Source organism: Ananas comosus, linkage group 6 (assembly GCF_001540865.1).
Source record: "Ananas comosus cultivar F153 linkage group 6, ASM154086v1, whole genome shotgun sequence".
Classification (NCBI taxonomy): domain Eukaryota; kingdom Viridiplantae; phylum Streptophyta; class Magnoliopsida; order Poales; family Bromeliaceae; genus Ananas; species Ananas comosus.
Window position 1 is genome coordinate 10,404,093 of NC_033626.1, and position 27,205 is coordinate 10,431,297.

The 27,205-nt window shown below is 37.1% G+C and overlaps 1 protein-coding gene across 4 annotated transcripts; it reads right to left on the minus strand.

The window, feature by feature from the left end:
- LOC109711216 lies at positions 1,822–21,227 on the minus strand. 4 transcript variants are annotated; one of them, XM_020234151.1, is made up of 19 exons: positions 20,048–21,227; positions 18,097–18,182; positions 17,630–18,004; positions 17,158–17,238; positions 16,723–17,079; positions 9,728–9,794; positions 8,656–8,854; positions 8,362–8,471; positions 8,007–8,228; positions 7,599–7,852; positions 7,283–7,507; positions 6,989–7,204; positions 6,823–6,876; positions 6,650–6,715; positions 6,414–6,551; positions 5,666–5,719; positions 4,826–4,885; positions 3,310–3,699; positions 1,822–2,662 (listed from the first exon to the last, which is right to left on the minus strand). In XM_020234151.1, the coding sequence occupies exons 1-19, from the start codon at positions 20,682–20,684 to the stop codon at positions 2,513–2,515; spliced, it is 3,741 nt and encodes a 1,246-aa protein (XP_020089740.1). In that variant the 5' UTR covers positions 20,685–21,227; the 3' UTR covers positions 1,822–2,512. The 4 variants fall into 4 exon arrangements, with proteins under 4 accessions (XP_020089740.1, XP_020089739.1, XP_020089738.1 ...); XM_020234150.1 differs by having other exon boundaries at positions 8,007–8,225; positions 17,155–17,238; XM_020234149.1 differs by having other exon boundaries at positions 17,155–17,238.

A 27,205-nucleotide genomic window follows, 5' to 3' on the forward strand; every position in this document is an offset into this window, starting at 1 on the left:
ATTGAGATTTATCTGTACAGCAGATTTTTCAATCGTCCCCTCTAATAAGAAGAATAGCTTTATATTTATATAAAACAAAATCTTGATTCATGTATAAGTCCCATTGCATGAGATAAAACTATTGCATGGATCCATATGGCTTCAGAACTGAAACTGTTGTCTTTTCTCAATAACACACTAATAAGTTCAACCTCTCATTTTTACCCAACCAAACAAACTCATTATAGAGTAATAAATTTAATGGTTCTTTCTAAGTTTCTATGCTGCTCACTTTTTTGGACTATTTTACATTTAGGTAATATTAGTTCAAAATTTTGAGCTGGGTTCAACCTGAACCCGTTTGAGGCAGACCACAAAATAGGTGTTGTTGTGCTTAACCTAACATAACCTCTATTCATTCTTAGTAATCCGGCATTAGCTTAATCCAAGTAAGATTGGGTTGAAAAATCTCAACCTCACCGACCGTCCCTAGAGCAAGTGGCAAAGGACTTGATGGTTGGTACCCGAGACCCAAGTTCGAATTCTAGTTGATTCATATTTCCAGCTAAGTTTATTTCTAAATAAAATAAACGAAGCGGGTAGCGTGCTACCTATCTCTCTCTCAAAAAAAGAAAAAAAAAAAAAATCTCAACCCCAACGCAGATTAGACGGAGCTAGATCAAAGAGATCAACTTTGCACATCCCATAATTTTGTTAAATTGCAAATCTCTCCACAAGAAATTGGAAAACCTATCTTGGAGATTGTTAAATATATTAGGAATTTTTAAACTTCTAGTTTAACCATCAAATCAAGTCATATAATATACACAACGAAAGGATGATTACCAGAGCAAGGGATTCTCATCTTCAGCTTAACAAAGAAGAGAGACTCCAATAAATCACTTTTTTAAGGTACTGTTTCGTAAGCAGTAGCAAAGCTCAACTTAATTAACTTTTCTTTTCTTTTTTTTATCAAAACAATAACAACGTAACCATCACACGATTTTTCCAAGAGAGACCGATCAATCATTCAGACTTTGTCGAAAAGCCCTATACCTACCCTTTTAGCCATTCTTTCGCTGCCTCATTTGATCTCTTCAATGAAATGATACAAACAAATCCTCTTTTCTTCAAAAGAAAAACAATAAAAGACATTGTTCATCTCATTTGAAATACGCAAACTGCAAACAAGAATCAACAGTAAGAGAAATGATAGTATTGTGAATAATGTGGCCAATGAATCAAATCAAATCAAAGACACGAAAGAACACAAAGAAAGAAGCAACAGGATTATGCGACAAGCATTGGAGAAAATAATTCAATCCTAAGTCCCTCTGTCTATTCATTGCTCGGATAAAACAATTCACCAGGATATCGAAACATTAAGAAACAATCTGCATCTTAAAAATTGTCGTAGATAGCATACAAGAATAACTTTCCGTTCATTAAAGGAGAGGGCAAAATTTTTATTTAATGTAAGAACGCGTTGATACCAGATGTGAAGTGCAGCTTCAATGTGTCAATAGAACAAGAAAAAAACAATTTGTATTGCTTTGTGATATTCACTAGTACCTGAGCGAAAAAGCGCCCATCCATTTGACTCGAAACAAAAATTTAGCCAGCCTACTAACACGACGAGCTCGTTTGGTTCTTGCCAACCACACAGCAAATTGAAAACACAGACAAGGAGTCGCATGACAACAAAACATATAGCCTTTGGCCGCCAACTCAAGTTCGCAAAGAGAAAAAAAAAAAAAAAAAAAAAAAAAAAAAAAAAAAAGGGGCAACAAGTCTGAAAAGGATCCACAATAGCAGTTAAAGATGGGCAAATACCATTCTTGATGATAAAGAACACGCAAACTGCAGCTTAATTAATCTTCACAATTCCCTTGTTTGAGCATCAAGTGATACGGGATCAACAGAAGTATTTAGCCAAGTGATAACTTGCAGAATCTGAAGCATGTAACTAATGCTAGAGTTAAAAATGGTACAACATGTGTTACAAAATCTACAGCTAACTTTGAATTCCAAATGTCCCAGATCCCAATCATTTCCCTCAACATCAGAAGGGAGGACAACTTAAAGAGAGACCTTGGTCAATTTGAATTTCCTTAGTACCTCTCAAATTTAACCTAGACCTATGTATCGGTAGATGAAATCATAAGAATTTACAGAAAACAATTTACATAATCTGCATCCTAGGTTTCTATATTTCCATATACAGCTATATGACCATGCTTCCGTGTTGCCCGTCAACAAGGGCAGCCAATTGCTGGCACTCGACCATTGTAATGAAGAACACTTCATATATTAATGGAAACTATCGCCCTTTGTACAATTGCTCTGAGAAAAGGTATACAATGTTGGCCTCAAAACCTTCTGCAATTGTTACATTTTGTATAGTATAGGTACGTCGGCCAGCTCCATTGGTTCCATGTGGAATGTAGGTACAGTGACCAAAATTCACTCCACCTTTGCAGGAGACTTCCTCAAGTAAAATTAAAAGCACTGAATGCTCTTCTTTTGATTGGCACTATCCGCCCGGTTCATGTGGTTCATGAGACACTGCATCATCAGGAGGCACCTTTTCTTTGGAAAGAGAGCCAATGGGGACATACGCGAACCCCTTGGGGAGCCGTTGGTTCTGCATTGATGCTTCATCAGAGGTCATTACAAGCGTATGCTGCAATGGTCGATTAGAAAGATCAGTGTCACTCTAAGGTTAAGTAGATAGGCTCCCATCCCGCCACCCCCACACCCCCAACCACCCCCAACAAAAAAAATAAAGGAAAGAGAAAAAGGAAAAAAAAAAAGAGTAAAGTTAGGACTTATCAAACTTCAGCTTACTTTTCAACATTTAAGACTGCACACATTTCAATTAGAAGACCATGATGAACAGTTTTGTGTGATCGACTCACAGTTTTGAACTACAGCTGCATGCTTGTATCGGATCAATATCCTATAGCAGCAGCATAGTTTGGTCGCAAAAGATGAAAAGTGTGATGCCCCAATAATCCCATGTTAGAAATAACTTTTGTCGTATAATTCAGACATCATTATACGACAAAAAGTTATTAAAAAATAACTTTTAATTCAGTTTGAGATATTTTTGTTTGTATATAAGGACTAAGCATAGCTTAGGCTCAAGAATTTTGGGCTGGTGATTTGGGCAAAACAAGTTGCTAGTACTAATAAGCTGGATTGTTACAAAAAGTGAGTTAAAAAGTTGCAAGAACTAAAAAAAATCCAGTCATTTCTCACAAAAGTAGAACTAAAAAGGTGGAATGATTTTTCACAAGTACAGGCAAATAGGGAAAGATAGTGAATTACCTTTCTTGGCTTAGACTTTTTGTCTCCATCCTCTGCGGAGTTCCGAGAGGCAACGGATGTTGATCTATGTGGAAGTTGCTTGCCAGCAAATGTCGATCTATCAGCTAGTTTCCGCTTAAAGGACAGTTGGGATGTAGAACTGTCATCAGTGTGTCTTTCGGCATCTTTATTGTGCAACGAAAACTTAATAGTGCGCTTTCCTGAAACAGTGCTGTCCACTGTCACATCATCGGATCTTTGAACAGTCCCGCTGTAGGATTTGTTATTTATGGAAGTCGTGGCAGATTCCGAACTGACGCCAGGTGGAAAGGAGCCACGCAAAAGCACAGAGCAAGCAACGTGGTCTCTTTTTGAAGCAAGTATGTCGTGCGAACATAGCACCAAGTCCCTCTGGCAAAATTAGCAAATTAATGGCGTTAAAATTTAATTTCCAAAACCAAGGAGACTTGGTTAAGTGCAAATTTAAAGCAGCAAAATGCTCCACAATCATAAGCGAAACTCAAAAAGATAAAATAGATATTTTTTGTTGATAATTAGAAAAGAAACATGAAAAAGGAACATCCTAGGACCATAGAAAAGTGGTAATAAAAAAGAAAAACAAGAATATGAAGATATTGATCGCAGCTGAAAGAGAGTTGGTGGTGGAACAAGAAGATCCACAAAATAAGTAATATGTCAATCCAGAACATGAGTAGGAGATTTGTGACTGAAAAGCAACTATAAGGTAAGGTGAAGATGATTAGAAGTTCTATTACAATACTGCTATAGTTTATGACCTAATATGAGTCACGTAAAGATAGCAACAAAAAGGATATGACACCTCACTAAGTCAAAGTAAAAGGTGCAGATTCAAGAATCCATGAAATTAAAATTACCAATAAAAGAGGATAAGGTTAAAAAAAAGGTAAATCTTTTTATGTGAGAAAGGACTAGTGAGTTGGAAAATATAATTGGAGCCAATAAATATAATCTTGTTAGAAATATTAAGCAAGAAACTTCAAAAATAGGAAACTTCTTGAAATGTGAAGATAAAATAGAAGCAACTTCTCTCCATGCCATAGAAAACACTTGAAAAGGAACCAAGCAGCTTGGTGGTCCAGTTTGAAACACTGGTAGGGGCTTTATTGGGATAGGAATAACCCTCAGAGATCAACACTATCTTGAATAACAGTGCCTAAGATTGTACTAATCTAAGAAGTACATAATTCTTTGACAGTAGAAGGGAAAGAAGGCTTCTAGGTGAAAATTTCTTCGTGAAATAACCATGTAAAGACAAGTATGCAATAGTAAAATACGTAAGATATTCCTGAATTTCTCAGTGACATAGAGTTTGGCATCATCATCCATTCACGATGCAAGTTACAATTAATCTGCGATACATGTCAAAGTAAACATAGATATAGCTGGATTGAAACGCTTTACAGTCAGGACGCTAATGACATGAGATAACTAGTCTTGTGAAAGGAAGTACTGCAATGAAAAAATTAACAAATCAATAGAGTAAGAGCTAATGCACCTTTAACTTTTCTCTTTTGATGATTCGTTCACAAAGAAGGCGCAATTTCTCTAACCTGACCTGTTGTAAGAAAAAACATTCAAATTAACCAATCATGACCACATAATTAACCAATGAAAAACGGAAATTAATATCCTAATGACAAGGATTGTCGTGCCAATCGGCACGGTCTGGCATGGTAAGCATCTGCAGCCAATGCCGCCCATGGCAATAAGCCCCTATGCTAGTTATGCCGCCACATAAAATAGGGTGTGCGCCGAAGTGCCCCAGTGTACCTCGCCATGCCGCTGGCACAACAGCACACCCCATGCCAGTGGCATAGCAATCCTTGTCTAATAGTACCCAAAATGTAATTCTCATTCTATTTGGTTTTTTAGATAGGTCTCTTGCGATCAGGCATTCCTTTCATAAGAATTACAGAAGAATAGTTTAAGAAATGAAACTCATAAAGTTTAAGTTCCTTAGTGTGCTAGGAAAAAAAGCGCCATGAAAATACTTGTTACGACTTCAATGAGACATTTCCTCTCTATTAGAAAATGAAGACAAAGCAACTAAGAACTGCAATGAATGTTGGCTTTAATACAAGCATCAGATGATGATATGTGTGAATATATAGCCAGAATATAAACAATGATTAGGAACCAGACAAAACATGAAGAAAATGAACATTAGATATTCACTTCTACCAACTTTTATTCCACAAAATTGTCGACTTCCTAACCAGATAGCATGTTCAACAAGAACAATTCACTTCAATGTCAAGTAAAAATGATATTAAAATTTTGAAACAGGAGTTGGTTCCAAATTACAAGTAGTTGAAAATAGCTTACTACAACTTACCCTTATTTGTTTCATGCTATCAAGTTCCTCAGCTCCATATCGCCGAATATCAGCCTGCAGGGTTTGTCCAGTTATTGAATAAGAATCTTATATACAACATTCTAGATGTAAAATTGTAAAACACAGACAAACAGCCAAAAAAAAACTAGACACAATATTTCTGTAAAAAGTACAAAGTGAAAAACCTTTCCTGAAGTGAAATGATATATGAAGCAGAACAACTTTGCCATTTATTTTGGTCTCTTTGGCAATCTCTAAATTTCATTTTTGTTTTCCTCTGACTTTTGAAACTATATAGAGTTTCTCTTTCTTGTCTAATTAAGAGACATGCTTTGGCATCACTTATGTTTTCAACTTTAAGAACTACTTCAACAGCAATCAGAAATAAAGCTTTTATTTCCACAAGTCAGGCATATTTTGAGTCAAGATGATGGTGTATTATATATGTAAAAATAAAACAAGAAGTGGACAAACTTTGTGCCAGTACCATGATTTCAGAATTAATGAGTAGATGATACTAAATGTGCCCTATGTAATTTCTTGATCCATCATAAACCTCCAGAATTTTAAAAACTCTTTCAGGAAAGTTCAGAATTTGAAATATTAGCTAGAGACAACTCATTTAAATATTGACATTGAATTCAACAATGTGAATCACCAACAGGATTCCACTAACACACTCTAACAAGAGAGGATCACTAATTATAAACATAGATTAAGATACCTGACATGAGAAACAGAAAATTACCTCTCTCTGCTCTGTGCTGTGCTTGCTGCAGTAAGCATTATGCTGTAACTTGGAATCCATGCATTTTGTATTCATGTAGAGACCAGCACCTCTAGCACAGGAGGGATGAAATGTAATTTGGCAATCTCCATAGCTGCACTGCATTAAGGTAAAGAGAAAAATAGTGAAGCAGTACTGGAGCTGCTTGCAAATTCTTTACATGGGAGAACCAGGAAATATAACAATACTAGGCAAACCTCTAAACATGCACCAACTTTTTGACGGCAGATACAACAAGTATCCTTCTCCATGTGGAGAGTATCCTGATATATTTATTAAAAAAGCATATTAGTAAAATGACTTCAGGACATAACATAGTTTAAAATAATCGAGTAAAAATATGCACAAAAAGTAAGGAAGAACACATTACCATTCCTTCTACCAGATTTTCCTGCCCCCTTCTAAACCTCGACTCCAACAACCACTGAAAGGCAATGTTTAAAATAAGAAAAATATTTCACAGTAAGCTGAGGAAAGAATAGAGAAACCAGTTCCTGCTAAGCTAGTAATGATCAACCAAAGAAAAATTCAAGCACCTCAGTGCAGAAGGCATGAACCCATTGCCCAGCTGTTGTCTTCCTGAAAGCACCAGATACACCACCACACAATCTACATTGTGCTACAAAAGAGACTCTATCCCTACCATCTGATTCATTACTAGTGCTCCTAAGAGACATGTCCTCACAAAGTTCACATTTCCAGGGCCCAATTGGATTCTTAAGACAGCGATAGCAATCTAGATGGACAGCAACCTGTCAAGTATCGAATGTAAAAGTGAGCAGCAGAAGAGAAGAGAGTCCAAAGAGAAGCAATACAAAGATGATGAGCACCTTGCAGCTGGAACAAACAAAAATTCGATTCAACACTGTCTCAGTTCGCATACAAATACCACAGTAAAGTGCATTGTCTTTCGAAAAATCCGGCATTTGGAATAACCCAGAGTTCTTATCTGAGGAGAGTTTATTTAGAGCTGATCTTGAAGAATCTTTTGCCCGTGACGTCGAAGCAGTTGGTAGCCCAACTCTCCCAGAACCAACGCTTGCTTTTGGAGTACTCTGTCAACAAAAAAAAAAAAAAAAAAAGGTGTTAAGTTGACATAATCTTTCTCAGACAAATATTTAACACAGTTTAAAGGAAAGTCGGAACCTCTTGATTAGTAGGACCTATCTCATCATTTGAGTCCTTCCTCAGAGCAGAATTCCTTGAAGAAGCTGCAGCAGCAGCTGCTGCTGCTGCCAGGACAGCCTGAGCTTCTTTATGCCTTCTCTCTTTTCTCCCACGTTTCTTTGCTTCCTTAACTTCGCGAAGAAACTGATTGACGAGAATGAGGTCCCACTTTCTGCTATTGAATGCATCAAGCTCCTGAGGAAGATTCTTGACTATCTTTGACATTAAATCTTCTGCAAGATCAGAATACATCCTCACATTAATCATGATTGCATCAAAACAAGAAAGAGCAATTAATAAAGCAGGGAAAAAACTTGAAAGAATTAAATTTTGATAACTTCATGCACTAATCCAAAGGACATAATGACAGAGGGAAATGTGCTTGACCAAAAGTATGTTTGATTGCAAGAGCATTGTCAAGTAGTCTAGCTTGTAAATACACTAGTTCTCCTTCCACTTCATCTTCTGCGGAAAGATCTAAAATCCCCAAAGATTTGGCTTTAGAAATCTGATCTAATTCAGCTACATCTGATTTTTGGTTCGAATTAGCACAGGCAGAGCCCATCTCTTGCTGATTATGGTAAGGACCACCAGATTTAGCTAATCCTGCTTGGGGAGGGGAAACGGAGAGATAAAAAAAGCAAGATATTCTGTTACTAACAGCCTTATAAAAGCAACACAATAATACAATAATAATAAGATGCTGTACAGATCTATGATGGAGACTTCAAAAAGAAATTACCATTAATATATGCTTCCGCATTGCTCTGCTTGAAATTATGGTCCTGCACAATCATCAACCTTTTCCTTACTAATGGATGGATATAAGAATCAGAAGAGGGCCCATCAGAACTGCATAAGAAAGTAGCAAAGTTTTTTCATAGAATAGCATAAATACTTTTATGAATGGTTAAAAGGAGCATGAAAGCAAGTAGTCATACACAGCTAGTTATGGTAACAGATAAATCTCATATGACCCTAACTTATCAAAACAGGACTGGAATAATAACTGAAGCAAATATTTTGCGAAACTTACTTGAAAGCAAATTTACGAAACAGCATTGGATCCGCATCACAATCAAAATCTCCACAATAACCATTCTCTGAAGCTCTTGGCAAGACCTTTGCATTGTCAGCATGATCAACACCATCATTGAAAGACGAAAAACCTTCTATTAATTGTTCACCATGTTGTAACCCAGAAAAGTCATTTCTTTCTTCTTTCACTGAATTTCCTGTTCACAACATACTGTAAGAATCATTGAGTCCACAGACAATATGCAACTGAAACAAACTAGAAGGTTGTAATAGGAGGATTTAGCACAACTAAAAAGTTTTAACTTAACAGATAGAGGATCTGACATTAAACAAAGCATGAGCCTATTACTACTTGCAGCATGAAAATTGCAAAAGAATATTTCTATTCTGAAACGATGGTTAAGGTGACATTTGGTTCTCTAGAAAATAGCCCTGAAATTAGTTTTCCGGCTGGAAAACTATTTTTGTCTGTTCAATTTCTAGTAAAAGCAGTTTTTTTGAAAAAGTAAAAATTTTCAGATTTCATAGAAAAGATGTTTTTGTTTTCTGAATTTTTTATTTAGAAAACAAAAATTACAAAAAAGAACATTTTTCATAAAAAAAAATATATTTTTTGGAAAAATAAGTTTCCATGCTTTCCCAAGGAACCAAACACCCCCTAAATGAAGCACGAAACTCCAACTCAATCTTGGAATAGGAGTTGGTTCAAACTCGATATTGGGGAATCTAAATATAACAGTCGAGGAAATCGGAATGGGATTCTCTCAACAAAATATTAGGAAAGTAACATTATAAATCCTACTCTAGACTCAAAATACTATGAACATATATAAGCTGCATTTCTACATTAGAATAAAAAAATATCTCATAGAAAATCTCTATTTTAAACAATGACCATGGTCTAACAATCACACGAACAAAATTATAAAAATAGCTGGTGCTTTATCATGATATGTTGTGTAAGGCCCTATAACAAGTCAACCAAGCAAACAAATAGGAACAGATGTACAAGAGTTGCAAGAAGGGCAGAAAGATAACAGCAATAAGTAGGTTGGCTCAAAAGAACATACCGTTGGCTCCTGGCATAAAGTCCAAAGGAGAAGCAGCATCTGATAGCTTACAGGTATCATCCAATATCTGCAACAAAATCATGCATAAGAAACAATAAAAAAATTTCAACTAACAACAGATAATGATTTCAATGATGACGCAGTACACTTGTCTTTGATAAATTCTACGAACTACTAAGCGAATAAAAAGCACCAAATCCATAATGCATCCATCCAAAAAATAATCAATAGAATATTTGCATGCACTCGATGGTAGCAGAAAACAGAAGACAATCACCATGATAACAAAAGAAAGACAACTAAATATTTACTCATTACACTCGTGATCACCGAAAACCCTAATTGACGCAGGAGCTCTAATATCATGTTTTACCTTTCAATTATTTTATTTATTTTATTTAGTTAGTTGTCATGTGACTAGCATGTGACTTATTATTATGTTTGATGGTTAGGATTTAAAGTTAGCCAATAAGTCATAATCAAGGGCTGCTATTGAGTAGTATCTTGTAACCCTAATATAAAAGGGATGCAAATCAGGTTCGGCCGTTTTTTGATGATCTTTTCAATATTTCTAAGGAACCAGTGGTTTTTTCTAAAAACCCTAACTATTCCATCTTTTTTCATAGTCCTTGTTAGCCTATATCTGATTATTTGTTCGCTGTTATTCCTCCCAACGACGTCATTATTGGTATCAGAGCCATGGTTGGACGTGGTAGAGGACGCGGAAGAGGAAATCAAGTTCAGCAAGCGGATATGGCAGAGATGCGACGTATGATTGAAGATTTGTCGCTGGCTGTACAAGCCTTGCAGCGGCAGGAACCTGTGGTGGCCCGTATGGAGAATCCGGAAGGTGACCACGACCCTGTAGACTTGCCGGAAGGTAGTCTGGAGGATGAAACTAATAAAGAAGACTTTGAAAACCCCTTTCATGATGCTGGAACTGCAAGTAATGCGGTGCGAAGTGGATTGGAGAAGCGATTGCTGCGTGCCCTTGATCTAAATGGCGGTGGAATCAAGATTGAAGTTGCTGATTTCCATGGAAAGATGCATGCAGAAGATTATCTAGATTGGGAAGCTAGTATAGAGAATTATTTTGAGTGGAAACCCATGGCTGAGAATAGGAAGGCATTGTTCGTGAAGCTTAAATTGAAGGGCACTGCACTTCAATGGTGGAAGAGAGTTGAAGAGCAACGTGCGCGACAAGGTAAGCCAAAAATCAGCACTTGGGAACAAATGAAAGTAAAGTTGCGAAAACAATTTTTACCGGCTGATTATACTATGGAGCAGTATGAGAAGTTCCATTCGTTGAGACAGCGGAGTATGAATGTAGAAGAGTATACCTCTGAGTTCTACAATTTATCCGTTCGAGTAGGGTTGAATGAGACAAATGAACAAGTGACTTCTCGTTATCTTGCTGGCCTAAACCCTTCTGTTAGGGACGAGATGGGAGTTGTTCGTTTGTTCAGTCTTGAAGATGCTCGACAATGTGCCTTGTTAGCGAAGAAGCGAGTGTGGCGATATGGTGCAAGAAAGCCCCTAGTAGGAAGAACAACAGATGTAACTCAAAGAGGCTTTGGGGTTGTCCGAAATGTTAAAAGTGAACAAACATCTCAACGAACCAGCCGAGAAACCTATGCGAATAACCGACCAACTGGAGGAGGTGCAAGTAATTTTGAACGGAATGATAAAGGAAAGACTATAGCGCGGTATGGTGCACAAAACCATTCAAGCACAATTGCCTCTAAAGGGGGCAGCAGCTCACAAATTCGGTGTTTCACTTGTGGTGAAAAGGGTCATAACTCTTATGCGTGTCCGGAACAACGAGTGAACCTAGCTGAGCTAGAGGACAATGAATATGATGAATTGGAGCCAATTTATGATGATTATGTGGAAGACAGTGAAGAAGTAGACGTCCATCCAGTTCAAGGTGAGTCCTTGGTGGTTCGACGAGTGATGATAGCTACAGTTAAAGAAGAGGAAGAAGATTGGAGGCGACGTAGCATTTTTCGAACTCGTGTTCTTTGTGGTGGGAAGGTGTGTGACCTAGTTATTGATGGAGGTAGTATGGAGAATGTTATTTCAAAGGATGCTGTAGAAAAAGTGAAGTTGCCCGTCGAAAAACATCCTCAACCCTACAAGATCCGTTGGCTCAAGAAAGGCAATGAAATACCGGTTACATCTCGTTGTTTGGTGAGGTTCACATTGGGAGGTAATTTGGATGATGAAGCTTTGTGTGATGGTGTGGTTCAAAAAACAGCAAGGTTAATGGGTTTTTGTCTGCTGAACAATTTGAAATCGAGTGCCAAGAAGAGGGGATCGCATATGCCTTAGTAAACAAAATAGTAAAAAGTGACCAGATTACAAACTTCATACAACAACAACCTGAAATTCAGGAATTGTTGAAGGATTTTTCAGATCTGGTTGGTGATGACTTACCACAGGGTTTACCACCAATGAGGAGCATTCAACATGCCATCGATTTAGTTCCAGGTTCCTCTTTGCCAAATCTGCCGGCATATAGATTGTCCCCTGTATAACGGGCCGAGATGCAAAGACAAGTTGAGTTGTTAGCCAAGGGTTTGGTGCGTGAAAGCAAAAGTCCATGTGCTTGTCCAACTTTGCTAGCCCCAAAGAAAGATGGATCTTGGAGGATGTGCGTAGATAGTCGTGCCATTAATAAAATTACTATAAAATACAGATTCCCAATCCCTCGCTTGAACGATATGCTTGATCAATTAACTGGTTCTATGGTGTATACGAAGATAGACTTGAAGAGTGGGTATCATCAAATCAGGTTGAGGATTGGTGATGAATGGAAGACGGCGTTCAAAACACCGGATGGCTTGTACGAATGGCTAGTGATGCCGTTCGGACTCTCTAATGCACCGAGCACATTTATGCGAGTCATGACTGAGGTATTGAAACCTTTCTTGAACAAATTTGTTGCCGTCTATTTCGATGATATTCTAATTTATAGCCGGAGTGTGGAAGAACACTTAGTTCACTTGCGCCAAGTTTTGGAGGTACTCCAACAGGAGCAACTCTTTATAAACTTGAAAAAATGTTCTTTCATGCACCATGAGGTTGTGTTTTTGGGGTTTGTTATTTCAGCTGAAGGCATAAAACCTGATCTGGAAAAGGTGCAGGCCATTAGGGAGTGGCCTATACCACGAAACATTAAAGAAGTTCGAAGCTTCCATGGGTTAGCTTCTTTTTATAGGAGGTTCATAAAGAATTTCAGCTCCGTGGTGAGTCCTATAACTGAATGTTTGAAGGATAATTTCGAGTGGCCGAAATCAGCCCAAAGAGCCTTTGAACACATTAAGACTATGATGACTGAAGCACCAGTTCTTTCATTACCTGATTTTGAAAAACTATTTATTGTGGAGTGTGATGCATCTCATACTGGAATCGGGGCGGTTCTTAGTCAAGACGGGAAGCCAATAGAGTTTTTCAGCGAGAAACTATCCGATGCTAAACGACGTTATTCCACCTATGACATGGAGTTTTATGCTTTGGTGAGGGCTATTCAGCACTGGGAGCATTATTTGGCTTATCGAGAGTTTGTGGTTTATTCCGATCATCAAGCTTTAAGGTACTTGAGTTCTAAGAAGAAACTTAATGCACGTCATGCCAAGTGGAGTTCTTACCTTGATGAGTTCAATTTTTCATTAAAATATAAGTCAGGGGAGTCTAACATCGTGGCAGATGCACTTAGTAGGCGATCTACTCTACTAATGGTGATGAGTACTCAAGTTACAGGTTTCGAAGAGCTGAAAAATCAGTATAAAACTGATCCATATTTTAGTAAAATAATTGCTGAATTGGAAGGGCCAGCAAGACTCAAAAGTTTGCCTTACCGTTTACATGAAGGATATCTTTTCAAAGGTAACCAACTGTGCATTCCGGAAGGATCTTTGAGAGAGCAGATTGTTAGAGAACTTCATGGAAATGGCTTGGGAGGTCATTTTGGTAGAGATAAGACCATGTCAATGGTTGCAGATCGCTATTTTTGGCCGAAAATGTTCAAGGATGTGGATAGGTTAGTAAAAAGGTGTTCTGCTTGCCAATTTGGTAAAGGTAGTTCGCAAAATACGGGATTGTATACTCCATTACCTATACCAGATGCACCATGGATTCATTTGAGCATGGATTTTATCTTGGGACTTCCAAAGACTGCCAAAGGTAATGATTCCATCTTTGTTGTAGTGGATCGATTTTCGAAAATGGCTCATTTTATTGCTTGTTCCAAAACTTCTGATGCTACACATATTGCTGAATTATTCTTCAAAGAAGTGGTGAGACTCCATGGTGTTCCAGCTTCTATTGTTTCGGATAGAGATGTCAAATTTGTGGGACACTTTTGGAGAACCTTATGGAGAAAAATGGGGACTCATTTAAAATATTCTAGTACTTGTCATCCACAAACGGATGGACAAACTGAAGCTGTTAACCGAAGTTTGGGAAATATGTTAAGATGTCTTGTTGGGAATCATGCAAAGAGTTGGGACTCGATTATTTCTCAAGCTGAATTTGCTTACAACAATTCAGTAAATAGGACAATCAAGAAGACGCCATTTGAAGCTGCATATGGACTCAAACCGCAACATGTACTTGACTTAGTTCCTTTGCCTTTAGGAGCTAGAGTTAGTGATGATGGAGAGGCGTTTGCAGATCATATCCGACGAGTACATGAGGAAGTTAAGGCTGCCTCGAAAACCAACAATGAAATTTATGCGAATGCGGCCAATCTACATCGTCGTTTCAAGGAATTTGAGGAGGGTGATTTGGTCCTTGTGCACTTGAGGAAGGAAAGGTTTCCTAAAGGCACATACCACAAGCTTAAGTCAAGAAAATTTGGACCCTGTAAAGTGTTGAAGAAAATAAGCTCAAATGCTTATTAATTGAGCTACCACCAGATTTACAGATCCAACCCGTTTTTAATGTTTCCGATCTATATTCATTTGAGGGTTTTGACGAAGAAGTGGAAAAATTGCAAATCAATTTCAGCAGTATCCAAATGTTCAATCCGAGGTTATTGAAGATGTTTTAGATGTTAAAGAAGTCAAATCTCGAAGGAGCAACCGGTATAGAAGATTTCTGGTGAAGTGGTTGGGCAAACGTGGATAACTGAAGATGAATTAATGAAGATTGATTCAGACATGTATGATGAAGTCGTGAAGATTTTCTCACCGGAGTCGATTTTTCCAAGCCAAGGAGATTGACGCAGGAGCTCTAATATCATGTTTTACCTTTCAATTATTTTATTTATTTTATTTAGTTAGTTGTCATGTGACTAGCATGTGACTTATTATTATGTTTGATGGTTAGGATTTAAAGTTAGCCAATAAGTCATAATCAAGGGCTGCTATTGAGTAGTATCTTGTAACCCTAATATAAAAGGGATGCAAATCAGGTTCGGCCGTTTTTTGATGATCTTTTCAATATTTCTAAGGAACCAGTGGTTTTTTCTAAAAACCCTAACTATTCCATCTTTTTTCATAGTCCTTGTTAGCCTATATCCGATTATTTGTTCGCTGTTATTCCTCCCAACGACGTCACTAATTATGTCAAAAGATTGACAAATTCAATCAGCATAGGCATTGAAATCGTGAAGAAATCATATTCTTAATTAGAAAAGTTGTTTTTCTCCAACATCGCATACATTCAAAGCTAAGTCCTTTCAAGCTAAATCTTTAAATATAAAGAAGCTACACTTTCAGTCGCTAAAATGTCAATACATCAAAATTACTTCAATTTTTTCAGAAATTTTAGTTAGATCCTACCAAAAACATCTGCTAGAAGTAGTTAACAAAACTAATAAGGAAACCAAGTTGGCTAATGTTGGCACAAAATGCCCTTCTTATTCAACGAAAAATGGGTTCATCTCAAACAATGTTACTCGAAGCTGATTACAAAACAGAGACTTTTTGCTAATATTTGCTGCCGTGTGATATCCAATGCTTATTTTTAACTGATGTTTACATTAGGATAAGTTTTCTTCACTGATGTTTACGAATGTTCATGTTATAACATAATTGTAAAATATATATAGTTTGAGCTTCCGTTGCAATTTACACTCACTAGAAAGGTTCAACAACACCTTAAAGCAAGACTCTTGAGTAATAACATAATTATCCCACAGGGCTTTCAGAATTATATATATCAACTAAGAGACATCTCTTAGAAAATGATGCTTCAAAGGAACTGAAAGTTACTTGCAATCAGTTGCCAAATGGACGTCGACCACTATGAATTCATTCAATTCCAGTCACACATAATCAAACAAGAGAGGGACTATTCAAAAAGTATAATGCTCGTTCAATAGTAGGTGTAACATAACCACCAAATTAGTTGCAGTCTAGACTCATGCAAATCAAGAGAAAAGCTACCAAACCTCTAGAAAGTCCTACTGGATGAGAAAGCATAGTCAAAGAAGGATATCTCAGCTATGATCAGGAAAATGGGGACAATTAAACAACAAATAAAAGGGGTGACAATATGAGTAACCGCCAGCCTTGTTCAATTCTGTCAAACTCTGCTGTTAGGATAAGGTACTCCTATTGGAACTAATAGGTTCAACTCAAAATTCAGATAAAAAGGGGAGTTCAGGCGAATGAGTTGACAGTTATATTATCATGAGTTCAAGAAAAATCAATTCAACCACTATCAACAGAAGTTGTGGCCCACAATTTTTCCCCAACCAACAGCAATCTGGATTTGCTAAGACCAAATCTCATGAAAGAAATATGTTGTACTAAGTCGTTCATAAAGTCCAGTTAAACAAGTAATAGGGGTTTCAGTTAACATGCCAGCCCCAATATAGGTGACTTCTAACATATTAAACTGAACAGAACAACAGAATGCTCTGGAATATTGCTAAAAAATTGATTTAAGCAGGAATTCTTTGGAATATTGCTGAAAATGGTTCATTAAGTAGGAAATAATCAAGTTTTTCATAGAAGAGGGAATAATGAATGAGGTAGTGATCTTACAGGTTCTGGAAGCTCTTCCTTCTCTTTAGAGTTCTGATCACTAGCAGAAGATATTTTGCCATTAGTCTCAGGCTTTTCATCTTCAGTGGCAACAAATGTCACATCCATGGTCTCAGCAATTATTTTACTATCACTGCTTTGTGGGCATGGTGGTTTGTTGTTTTTAGATGTCCTAGTGCTACCTTTTGCTCTTCTTGGTGGCAAGTACTTGAGAACAGGATCTGGTTTATCATGGGATGTAACTTTGTCATCGCTGGGTACAAGAGGACTCTTTACATTAGCAGGCATATGAGCGGAATGCTGAAGCCATTTGATTATTTTCAATTTCAATCCAGGGGAAAAGGTGGTGGTCTCACCCTGCCAAACAGATACGAAACTAAGTAAATATAATAACACATTGTTAGTGGACAATAATTACTGGTCTGGAAATACCACAAGAGCTGCTTCTAAGGAATCTGACGAGATGCCTATCTCTGATGCAATATCGCGAACGCTAACTTTCCCACGATCAATTAACTGCATAAGTCACAAAATTAGCTTTGACACAACGTCAGGCAGTAACAAATGCAACTTAAGTCCTCATCTGGCCTAGATTCGGAAGTATCTTCTTTAGACTAGAAACCAAAAGCTTGTAGAAACAGGCATTTATCAAACAAAAAGTTTGAAGCTTTAGATTTGGCTAAAAAATTTAAACAAGCTTTTAGGCCATAGAACCGAAAGCTCCAATTTGAAGGTGCTGCTTCAGACTAGGGGCACCACCGAGGAAATTTTAATGAAAAGCTACTAGTGCTTCTTCCAACAGCTCAATCAGAAAGGACTTGGCTCCAGCCAGGCCAAAATAGGCCCTTAACAATTCCTCGGGCAATAACTTCCAGTAGGAAAAAATAAATAATTAAATAAATTTTACCTTTCTAAGAATTGCGGCAACATCAGTAGAATTTCGCATTAGATTTCCATTCTCCGTGGGACCATCAGAATCCACCACCTTGCTCTGTTTCACAGCTTGAAAGCTTGGGCTATTTTGTTGATTTGCCAAGAGTTCTTGCTCTGTATTATTATCCATTTTGCCTACTTCATCACAGCTGGAACTTGTGAACTCATGCATCATGCTTTTATCATTATTCTTGCGAGAAAGCCTTAACTTTGGTAACTTTCTAGTGGCAAGAATTGCAGATGGCGGCCCAGCTGCCAAAGAGTCATCTCCACCAGTTACTTTGACGTTCTTGGAATTGCTGATGTCTTTAGAACTGGAGTGTTTTGAGCAATATGCTCGCATTTCAACCTAAAGCATCAAAAGAAACAGTATCAACATCTGCATATGATAGAAATGCAGAAAACAGAGCTATTAGAATAAGAAAAGGATGAGTGGATTACATTTTCATTTCCAAACTTTCCCCAAATCTCCATCTGGTGCTTTGATTCCCTAGCACACATAGGATGGAAAGATGTTCGGCATGTTCCTGGAACATAAAAAATTACCACAAGCCAAAATTCATAAGAAAAGTGCTGGTCTAACAGGAAAAATGCAGGTCCACAAGGAGTGTACGTGAGATTGGCAGAATTGTTGGCTTCAAAAGAACATTGTATTAAAAAAAAAAAAAAAGGAATATACCCAAACAGCCCGGACATGAAATATCTACTACTAAATGCTCTTCTATGTACAATACTTCCAAGAACAAGTTAAGATGCATGACACGACAAACCTAAAATATAAAGATCAAAATTTGCTAAAAATAAACAAATTTATATTCACTCAAAGCGAGAAGAACTGGATTAATGTTTCTGCATGGGTTCGCTAAGGTAAACGAGGAAATTCCAAAGGCAGGAAATGTGATAGATGCAATGGCTACCACTCAGCAAGCAAAACAGTCGACAGAAGAAATGTCAACGAAACAAATTGCATACTGTAGAAACATTATGGGCATTTATCTACAATATTCCATTACTGTGGGAACCAAAGGTCATTATTAAGCAGAGCCTCCTATACAAGAAGCACCTAGTGATTGAATCAACAGAGATGAGAAAACATGGAATCAGGAGATGCAAGGACTTAAAGAACTAAATTGGCAAAACCAATAACTTATAGTGCAACTGCCACCAACAGTCGTTGAAGATCTTAATTTTGAACAAAAATGGCAAACAACAAATTAATTCTGCATAAACCAAGATCAACTGTTTGCAAAGCTAAAGGTGCAGAGATTAATTGTTCAAAAAAATATAACAACACCCACCCAATTTCCCAAGAGAAATAACAAATGAATGACCCATTACTCAAGTAGGCTGAGGCTTCAAATTACACATGAATTTCACGGCTAAGGCTTTCAAATAGCTGTTCATTAGCAACAATAACAATATAGTTATCTCAATTTGGCATATTTTTCAAATATTTTCTTCCTTAATTTAGCATCCTGTCTTAATAGAACAACTTGGTACATTTTCAAATACTTTCTCACCTAATTTAGCATCCTCTCTAAATAGAAGAGTTGTCAGATTCTTTTTGTATTGTACTAGCAAGCTCACCATTCATTTATGAAATCCTGTTAGCGATCATATACAAAATGCACTTCAAAAAATGATAATTCCTTGAGCATGTAAAATATAAGGCACCTCTAAACTAGATCATCTATTTTTCCACAATTTTGTCCCCTTGGTCTGATAACTGCCAGTCAACTTTACAATGCATGGGAATACAAAAACAGCACAACCAAGTATGTCAATGTGCCCAGATTATTGCAAAGGCTAAAAACAGATTTCTTCTCGAGGTCTAAGCCTCAGGAAGGAGCATGGAGCATGACCTAACCTAGGACACTTATCTTTACATAGGCCTTAGCTTAGCCAGAACCATAGCAACATTATCGCAGTGCTTGACCATAGCTTTTTAGAACATACCATGCTCGCACTATGCTAACATTCCTTCAAGCTTGACAGTTTTGAGTTGAATAGATCACAAACATGATTTTCCTGCCACTAACGCAGGACCTACCATTCGACACCACTAAGTGGACTAGTAACTTCTAACAATATTAGGACTTTTCTGATGGAATAAAAAGTGCAAATTCTCACCATGTATACGGGTTGATTGCAAAGGCTCAACGAGGAGATAATTGTTTCTCACTTTCTCCTAGTTCTATATTGCATATCATCCCACAGCATCTGTTCCCACAAGTAACAAAAAAAGGATACTTGCTCTAGATCATGATGCTGCCTCTAGCTTGTATTCAATTAGTTTCATACAATACACAATGCAAACAACATGTCTAAACAGTACAGAGTTAATAAAATTTTTAAATTGAACATATCGATTCCAGAAATTCGAAAAGCATACCATGGCTACATCGGACACATGCACCATGCTTCACCTTGCAGACATTACAAACCAGCTTTTTTCGAGTTTCTTGGACACCTCTGATATTCATAACCGGCTCCATTGCTTTAATGTCCTCCACGTACACCTCGGGTATCCATAGACTGCAAAACAAGTGTGCAAACTTTGTAGTGCTTCCATCTCCACCCCGGCCTGAATGACTTTCCACTGGTTTTAAGGCCCCACCTTCCTTTGGGCAAAGCACACAAGGCCTCGAACTGCGGTCACCACCATCTTTCTCTAAATGCTTACAATAAGAGCATGACCACGATCCTTTTGGTACCTCACGCACACCATAACACTTTTGGTGCACTGCAGCTTTGCAAGAATAGCAAGAGAGCAATTTATTTGTCTTGAAAGTGCTATCTTGAGAGCAACACAAATCGCAGCTTGTGCTAGCTTCTTCGTGGGAGTGAGGAAGCACTAAAAGGTGTTCCAATCCGGCGTCTCCACCCAATAGCTTGCGTTTCTTATTTGGCCGCTCAGAAGTGAGGATGAAACGCTCCTTCGCGCCTAAAAGCCAACTGAAGGACGAACTCTCATCTTCTTCTTTCTCGGGCAATGCATCACTACCAGCCCCAACTTCGTCTATCTCCATAGGTTCCTCCTCCGCCTTCGCCAACTGAACCTTCTCCACCTCTGCTCCTTGCTCCTCCTCCTTCACTGCCTCCGCTTTCTCCGAAGCTGTGTTGGAACTCAATTGGACTTCGGCGGCATCGCAGGGACCATCTTTCTTGTCCGTTTCGAGGAAAGTCCCGGGGAACGGAATCAAGAAGCAAGAATCCAACTGACCGGAACTAAACGGGAGATTCGGAACCAACAAATCGATGTCCGCGGACGTAAGCGGCCGGAAGAACTCCTCGGTGTGATCCCACACGGTCGAGGCGGCCACGGGGGCCGGCGCGGGGGGCTTCTCGCCAGGCTCCCCCTCGGGGGGCTTCTTGTGCTTCCTCCGCCCATCCGTGTGCTTCGCGAGGAACGCCGCCAATCCCGCGGGCAACGTCACAGCCCTAGGCCCCGCCTCCTCGGCGTCGAACGGCGAGCGCAGGGCGAGCGCCTTCCTCGCCTGCGCGAGGAGGTCCACGGCGCCCTCCGGCGCCGCGCGGGGCTCCTCGCCGGCGCCGGAGACGCCGCCCTCGGAGGGCGAAAACCCTAACCCTAGAAGGAGAGGGGGGCTCACCTGGTCTCGGCGACGGCGGACAGCGGTGACGGGCAGAGGGGGCTAGGGTTAGGGTTTCGTCGTGCCCCCCTTTTGTTTTTTTTTTTTTTTTTTTTTTTTTCGCTCTTTCGTTGTTTTTCCTTTTCCTATTTTTTCGCTTCCGTTTCGGATCCAAGAAGAGAGAATACGGGTTTGCTTTTCTTTTCTTTTTTTTTTTTATTTTCGCTCGTGATGCGTCGTTGGGTTTCGTACGAACTTTAGTTGGGGCTCGTGCGCGGGTGGAGGTGGAGCGTAATAAAATCACAAGAAGAAGAGAGAGAAAGAGAGGGGATAGAGAGAGAAAGAGCGTTGTTTCCTTCTTTTATAGGAATCGAGGGGCATCAGGGGCGCATCTGACGACCGATAATATTATAATGGAAAAAAAAAGTGGAAAAGGCCAAAGAGAGTGGAAGAAATGGACGGTTGGGATTGGATAGAGAGAGGCGATGATGGGGCCGTGTGCGGTGATGCTGCTGCTTGATGAGGTGGGGTATCTCCACGTGGCATACAAAATATGGAAGGATTTAAAAAATAAATAGAAAAATATTTTTTTAAAAGAAAAGTAGTAATAAGCAACGGCCCGAAAATTTTAAAAAAAATAAATTTTGTTAAAAATATTGAATAATTAAATTTTAAATTTATAAGCTCGAATATCAATCGTTAAAAATCTTAACTAACTACGAGAAATATGATTGGTAAAAATAAAAAACTGGTATATGTACACCTCATTATACCGTGTATACTATACACCCATTATCTAAAAATTTTAAAATATTATATTAATTTTTTACTATTGAAAAAAAATATTTGAAAAAATTATATGAAGACCTCCTTAACATTTGCTCATTTGCAAACACGCGCCTTAATGTTCAATTTTAGCAAAGAAACTCTTTAAGCTTATTAAATAGTTTAATAGGCCTCTTTGTTCAAGTGAACTTATTAATTATATAATCATTCTGATCGGATGTCATCCATATAATTTTTAAAACTTAAAAATGTAAAAAAAAAAAAATTTCCTTTCAATTTTGATAATTAAGCACGACGATCAAAAAAATAAGTTAAACGGAATTTCAATTTTTTCTTTTTCCTATATGTTAGAAAACAAAAAATAATTTCATGTGTGCTTTGAAGCTTTATAAAACTGCATGCAATATATAATACCAAAACGATTGAAATTTAATAACTTTAATTAAAAGGAGAGATCTCTATTTGATAAAATTTAAGAAATATTTTGTCAAAATTAAAAATTTAGGTATTGTTTGGAAAATGAGCTATCCATACATTTTAACCAAAAATTAACTGGACTATTGAATAGCTAGATACAAATCTTTGGTTATTTAGGATGTAAATATTGCACCTACCTTAAAATATACAGTCAAACAGATATAGTGAGATTATATTGTTTGTAGTGTTCTTTCTCATCTCTAACCTATGCAAGATTTAGGAAAGTGATATTAACATATTTAGACTGACCGGCCCTAGAGCAAGTGGTAAAGGGCTTGGTGTTTGGTATCCGAGACCCAAGTTCGAATCCTAGTTGATTCACATTTCCAGCTAAGTTTATTTCTAAATGAAATAAACGAAGCGGGTAGCGTGCTACCTATCTCTCAAAATATATATAGAGAGAGAGAATTGAGCTCCTATGTTTTTAAAAGTACCAAGTCATTAGTGCTTGTAAGTTTTCGGCTCTTGGATTAAAGGATGGGCGGTTAAGATGATGTGGGTCCCCTAGGGTTGAGTGGGTGGTTGGTTGAATAATATAATCTAACGGGTAAAAATGATCAAAGACAGAGATCTAACAATAAAAAATTTACAAGCACCAAATGCTTGGTACTCTCTCTCTCTCTCTCTCTCTCTCTCTCTCTCTCTCTCTCTCTCTATATATATATAGAGAGAGAGAGAGAGAGAGAGTTGGACTGGGCTACTATTAGTAGCAAAATACCATTGTTTCTAACCATTGGAACCAGATTTTTAGCCTTTGGATTAACTCTTTTCATTATTTCTAACCATTGGATTAAATATTATAACCCAGTGGGGACCACTCAACCCTAAAGGGGCCACTCAACTCTAACCGACTAATATCATCATGACCCTATAATTTTTCATCAAATGGTTAAAAACTTGATAGCAAAAAGAACGTTTTACTATTAATAGTATTCTAGCATAATTCTATATATATATATATATATATATATAATAGAGTGGCTAAGTCTCTATATAATATATAGAGCGGCTGGTATGCTTATGAAGCACGGAGCCTCCCGTGCTTCCAAGTTGTTTTCGATGTTTGACTTTCGAATCGATACTCGGCTCCGTTAGAGTTGATCTAGAGTATTGTAAAATGCCTCGAAAATAAATTTTGTGATTTTTCGATATCATTTGCCTAGTGATCGGAAGGGGCTCAAAATCAATAATTTTAATGGCCGTGGTAAAGCCGTTGCAAGTTTAACGGTGTAGAAATATCCAAATCAATTAAATTTTGATAGAAAATTCTTTGTACCATATATAAACAAGATCAATAACTTTGATCTAAAATTTTTAATGTTATATCATCATATTTTGTAAGATTTTTATTTCACCGTTGATTTTGAGCCACTTCGATCACTAGAAATGATATCGAAAATCCAAAATTTATTTTCTAGATTATTCAAATACTCTAGATCAAGTCTAATAAGCCGATCGTCGATTCGAAAGTCGAACCATCGAAACAAAGTGAAGCACGGAGCCTTCCCGTGCTTCCATAAGCATCCTAGCCGCAACTATATATATATAATATATATAATATATATATATTATAGAGTCCGCGCTACTATGGCTATATAGCATGAACGACTTGTGCTATCTTAAGTTTCCGCTGTTAGATCTATCCTTTTTGATTCATTTTCACGCCGTTAGATCATACTATTCACCACACCCTCCCACTCAACCCAAGGGCCCACATCATTCTATACCGCGCATCCTCTTCAATGGCGCAAAAACTTGGTAGCATCCCCAAGTGCTCGTGGCTACTTAATAGCATAGTATGCCTAGTTCTATATATATATATAATATATATATATAATATTATATATATATATAGTAAATATATATTTAATATATATATATATATATAGAGTCCGGCTATGGTGCTTGTAAAAGCACCAAGCATTTGGTGCTTGTAAATTTTTTACCATCAGATCTACTCCTCAGATTATTTTTAACCGTTAGATTATACTATTCAACCAACCACCCACTCAACCCTAGGGGGCCCACATCATCCTAACCGCACATCACTTACTCCAACGGCTAAAAATCTACAAGCACCAATCACTTGGTACTTTTAAAAGCATAGGAGCTCAATTCTATATATATAGAGAGAGAGAGAGAGAATTGAGCTCCTATGCTTTAAAAGTACCAAGTGATTGGTGCTTGTAAGTTTTCGGCCCTTGGATTAAGGGATGTACGGTTAGGATGATATGGGCTCCCTAGAGTTGAGTGGTTAGTTGGTTGAATAGTATAATCTAACGGGTGAAAATGATTAAAGGCGTAGATCTAACGGTAAAAAATTCACAAGTACCAAGTGCTTAGTGCTTTTACAAGCACTATAGCTGGACTATATATATATAAAGAGAGAGAGAGAAAGAGAGAGAGAGAGTTTGACTGGGCTACTATTGGTAGTAAACTGGTCGGTTTACTACCGATTTATTTTTTATGATAGAGCTTCCAAATCGACGATCGGCACCATTGAACATGATCTAGACAATTTAAATTATCTAGAAATTAAATTTCATGATTTTTTGGCATCACTAACTGAACGATCAAAGGGTCACAAAATCTATAATTTTAATGGCCGATATGGTACGTTTGCTCGTTTAACGGTATAGAAGAGTTCAAATTAACTAATTTTTTGTTAAAAAATTCTTTAAACTATTTAAAATAAGATCTAGACTCTAGATCTCAAATATAAAAATTGTATCATCACTTTTTGAAGGATATTCATTTCCAGCCATTCATTTTTCTGTTCACTTGATGGACAAGAGAACAATATCGAAAATGTGTGAAATTTGATTTCCAATAGAATTAGGCGGAATTACTTAATAGTAAAACGCTCTTTTTGCTATCAAGTTTTTAACCCTTGGATGAAAATTGTAGGGTCAGGATGATATTAGTCGGTTAGAGTGAGTGATCTCCCTAGGGTTGAGTGGTCCCACTGGATTATAGTATTTAATCCAATGGTGTTGATCCAAAGGCTAAAAAACTGGTGACAACAATAAAATTTTGCTACTAATAGTAGCCAGTCTCACACTCTATATATATATATATATATAGCCCGTATTTTAAATTTCGGTCCGTCGACAGACCCAATTTTTGGCGGAAAAAAAAATGATTCCTCTTTTCTTACGTAAAATAAATAATAGAATTAAACAAACTTTTATTTCCTTCTTATTTCTACAACAGAAAAAAATTTATACTTATCCAAATTTTACCAATATTGAGAATATCTACTATGAATTTTTATTTAATTCTTTTTATCTCTAACTGTAAATAATATCTATACTATCTAGCACGTATTTTAAATTTCGATATGTCGGCAGACCCATTTTTAGGGAAAAAAAGATTTGATTCTTTCCTTACGTTAAATAAATAACATAATAAAACAAACTTTAATTATCTTTACCTCAATAATAAAAAACAATATATAGTTATTCAAATTTTGCCAACACCGAAAGATATTATTGTGATCTATATTTAATTCAAATTTGTTTAATTTCTTTTTATCTCTAAAATAGAAATAAATTCAAGTTTATCAAATTTTGCCAGAATATTAATATGCTCTATCCATCATATTTACAATTAAAATTTAAATTTCAGTTTAAATCGTAAATTAAATTATTTTTGATTTGGATATTAAATCTATCCATCTATTTTATATTAAATTTAATTTGATATTAGTAGATATGTTTAATAAAATATAACATATAAATTTATAAAATATTTTATTCTAAATTTTGAATAAATATGATTTACAATTTTATTGATTTATAAATAAATTAAATAATTATTAATGCATTTGCACGTACGCTCAACTAGTATATATATATATAATATATAAATATTATATATATATATATATATTAGTGGTTGGTATGCTTATGGAAGCACGGAGCCCTCCGTGCCCAAGTTATTTTCGATATTCAGACTTTCGAATCGACGATCGGCTCTGTTAGAGTTGATCTAGAGTATTTGAAGTATCTAGAAAAATAATTTTGTGATTTTTCGATATTATTTGCTAGTGATCGAAGGGGCTCAAATCAATATTTTAAAATGCCGCCTATGAGCGCGTTGCAAGTTTAAGCGGTTGTAGAAATATTCAATCACATGAATTTGATAGAAAATTCTTATACCATATAAAACAAGATCAATAACTTTGATGTAAAATTTAATATATATCAATCATATTTTGTAAGATTTTTATTTTCCCGTTGATTTTGAGCCACTTCGATCACTAGGCAAATGATATAAAAAATCGCAAAATTTATTTTCTAGATACTTCAAATACTCGTAGATCAAGTCTAACGGAGCCGATCGTCGATTCGAAAGTCCGAACATCAAAAACAAAGTGGAAAGCACGGAGCCCTTCGTGCTTCCATAAGCATCCTAGCCGCACGTCAACTTGATGGTGACCTATCAAGTTTGATGGGTGGTCTAGAATGAGAGAGGGAAGAGAATAATTGGAGAAAATTAGGTGTCTCAATTTCTCTTTTCTTGAATTTCTCTTCAATATTCTTCTCCTTTTATTCTAATCACTATCAACTCGATAGGTGGTTAGAAAGTTAGGAGCACAAGGGCTGCTGTGCTCCTAATACCACATAGCCCTGCTCTCTCTCTCTCTCTATATATATTATATAGAGTGCGGCTAGGATGCTTAGGAGCACGGAAGC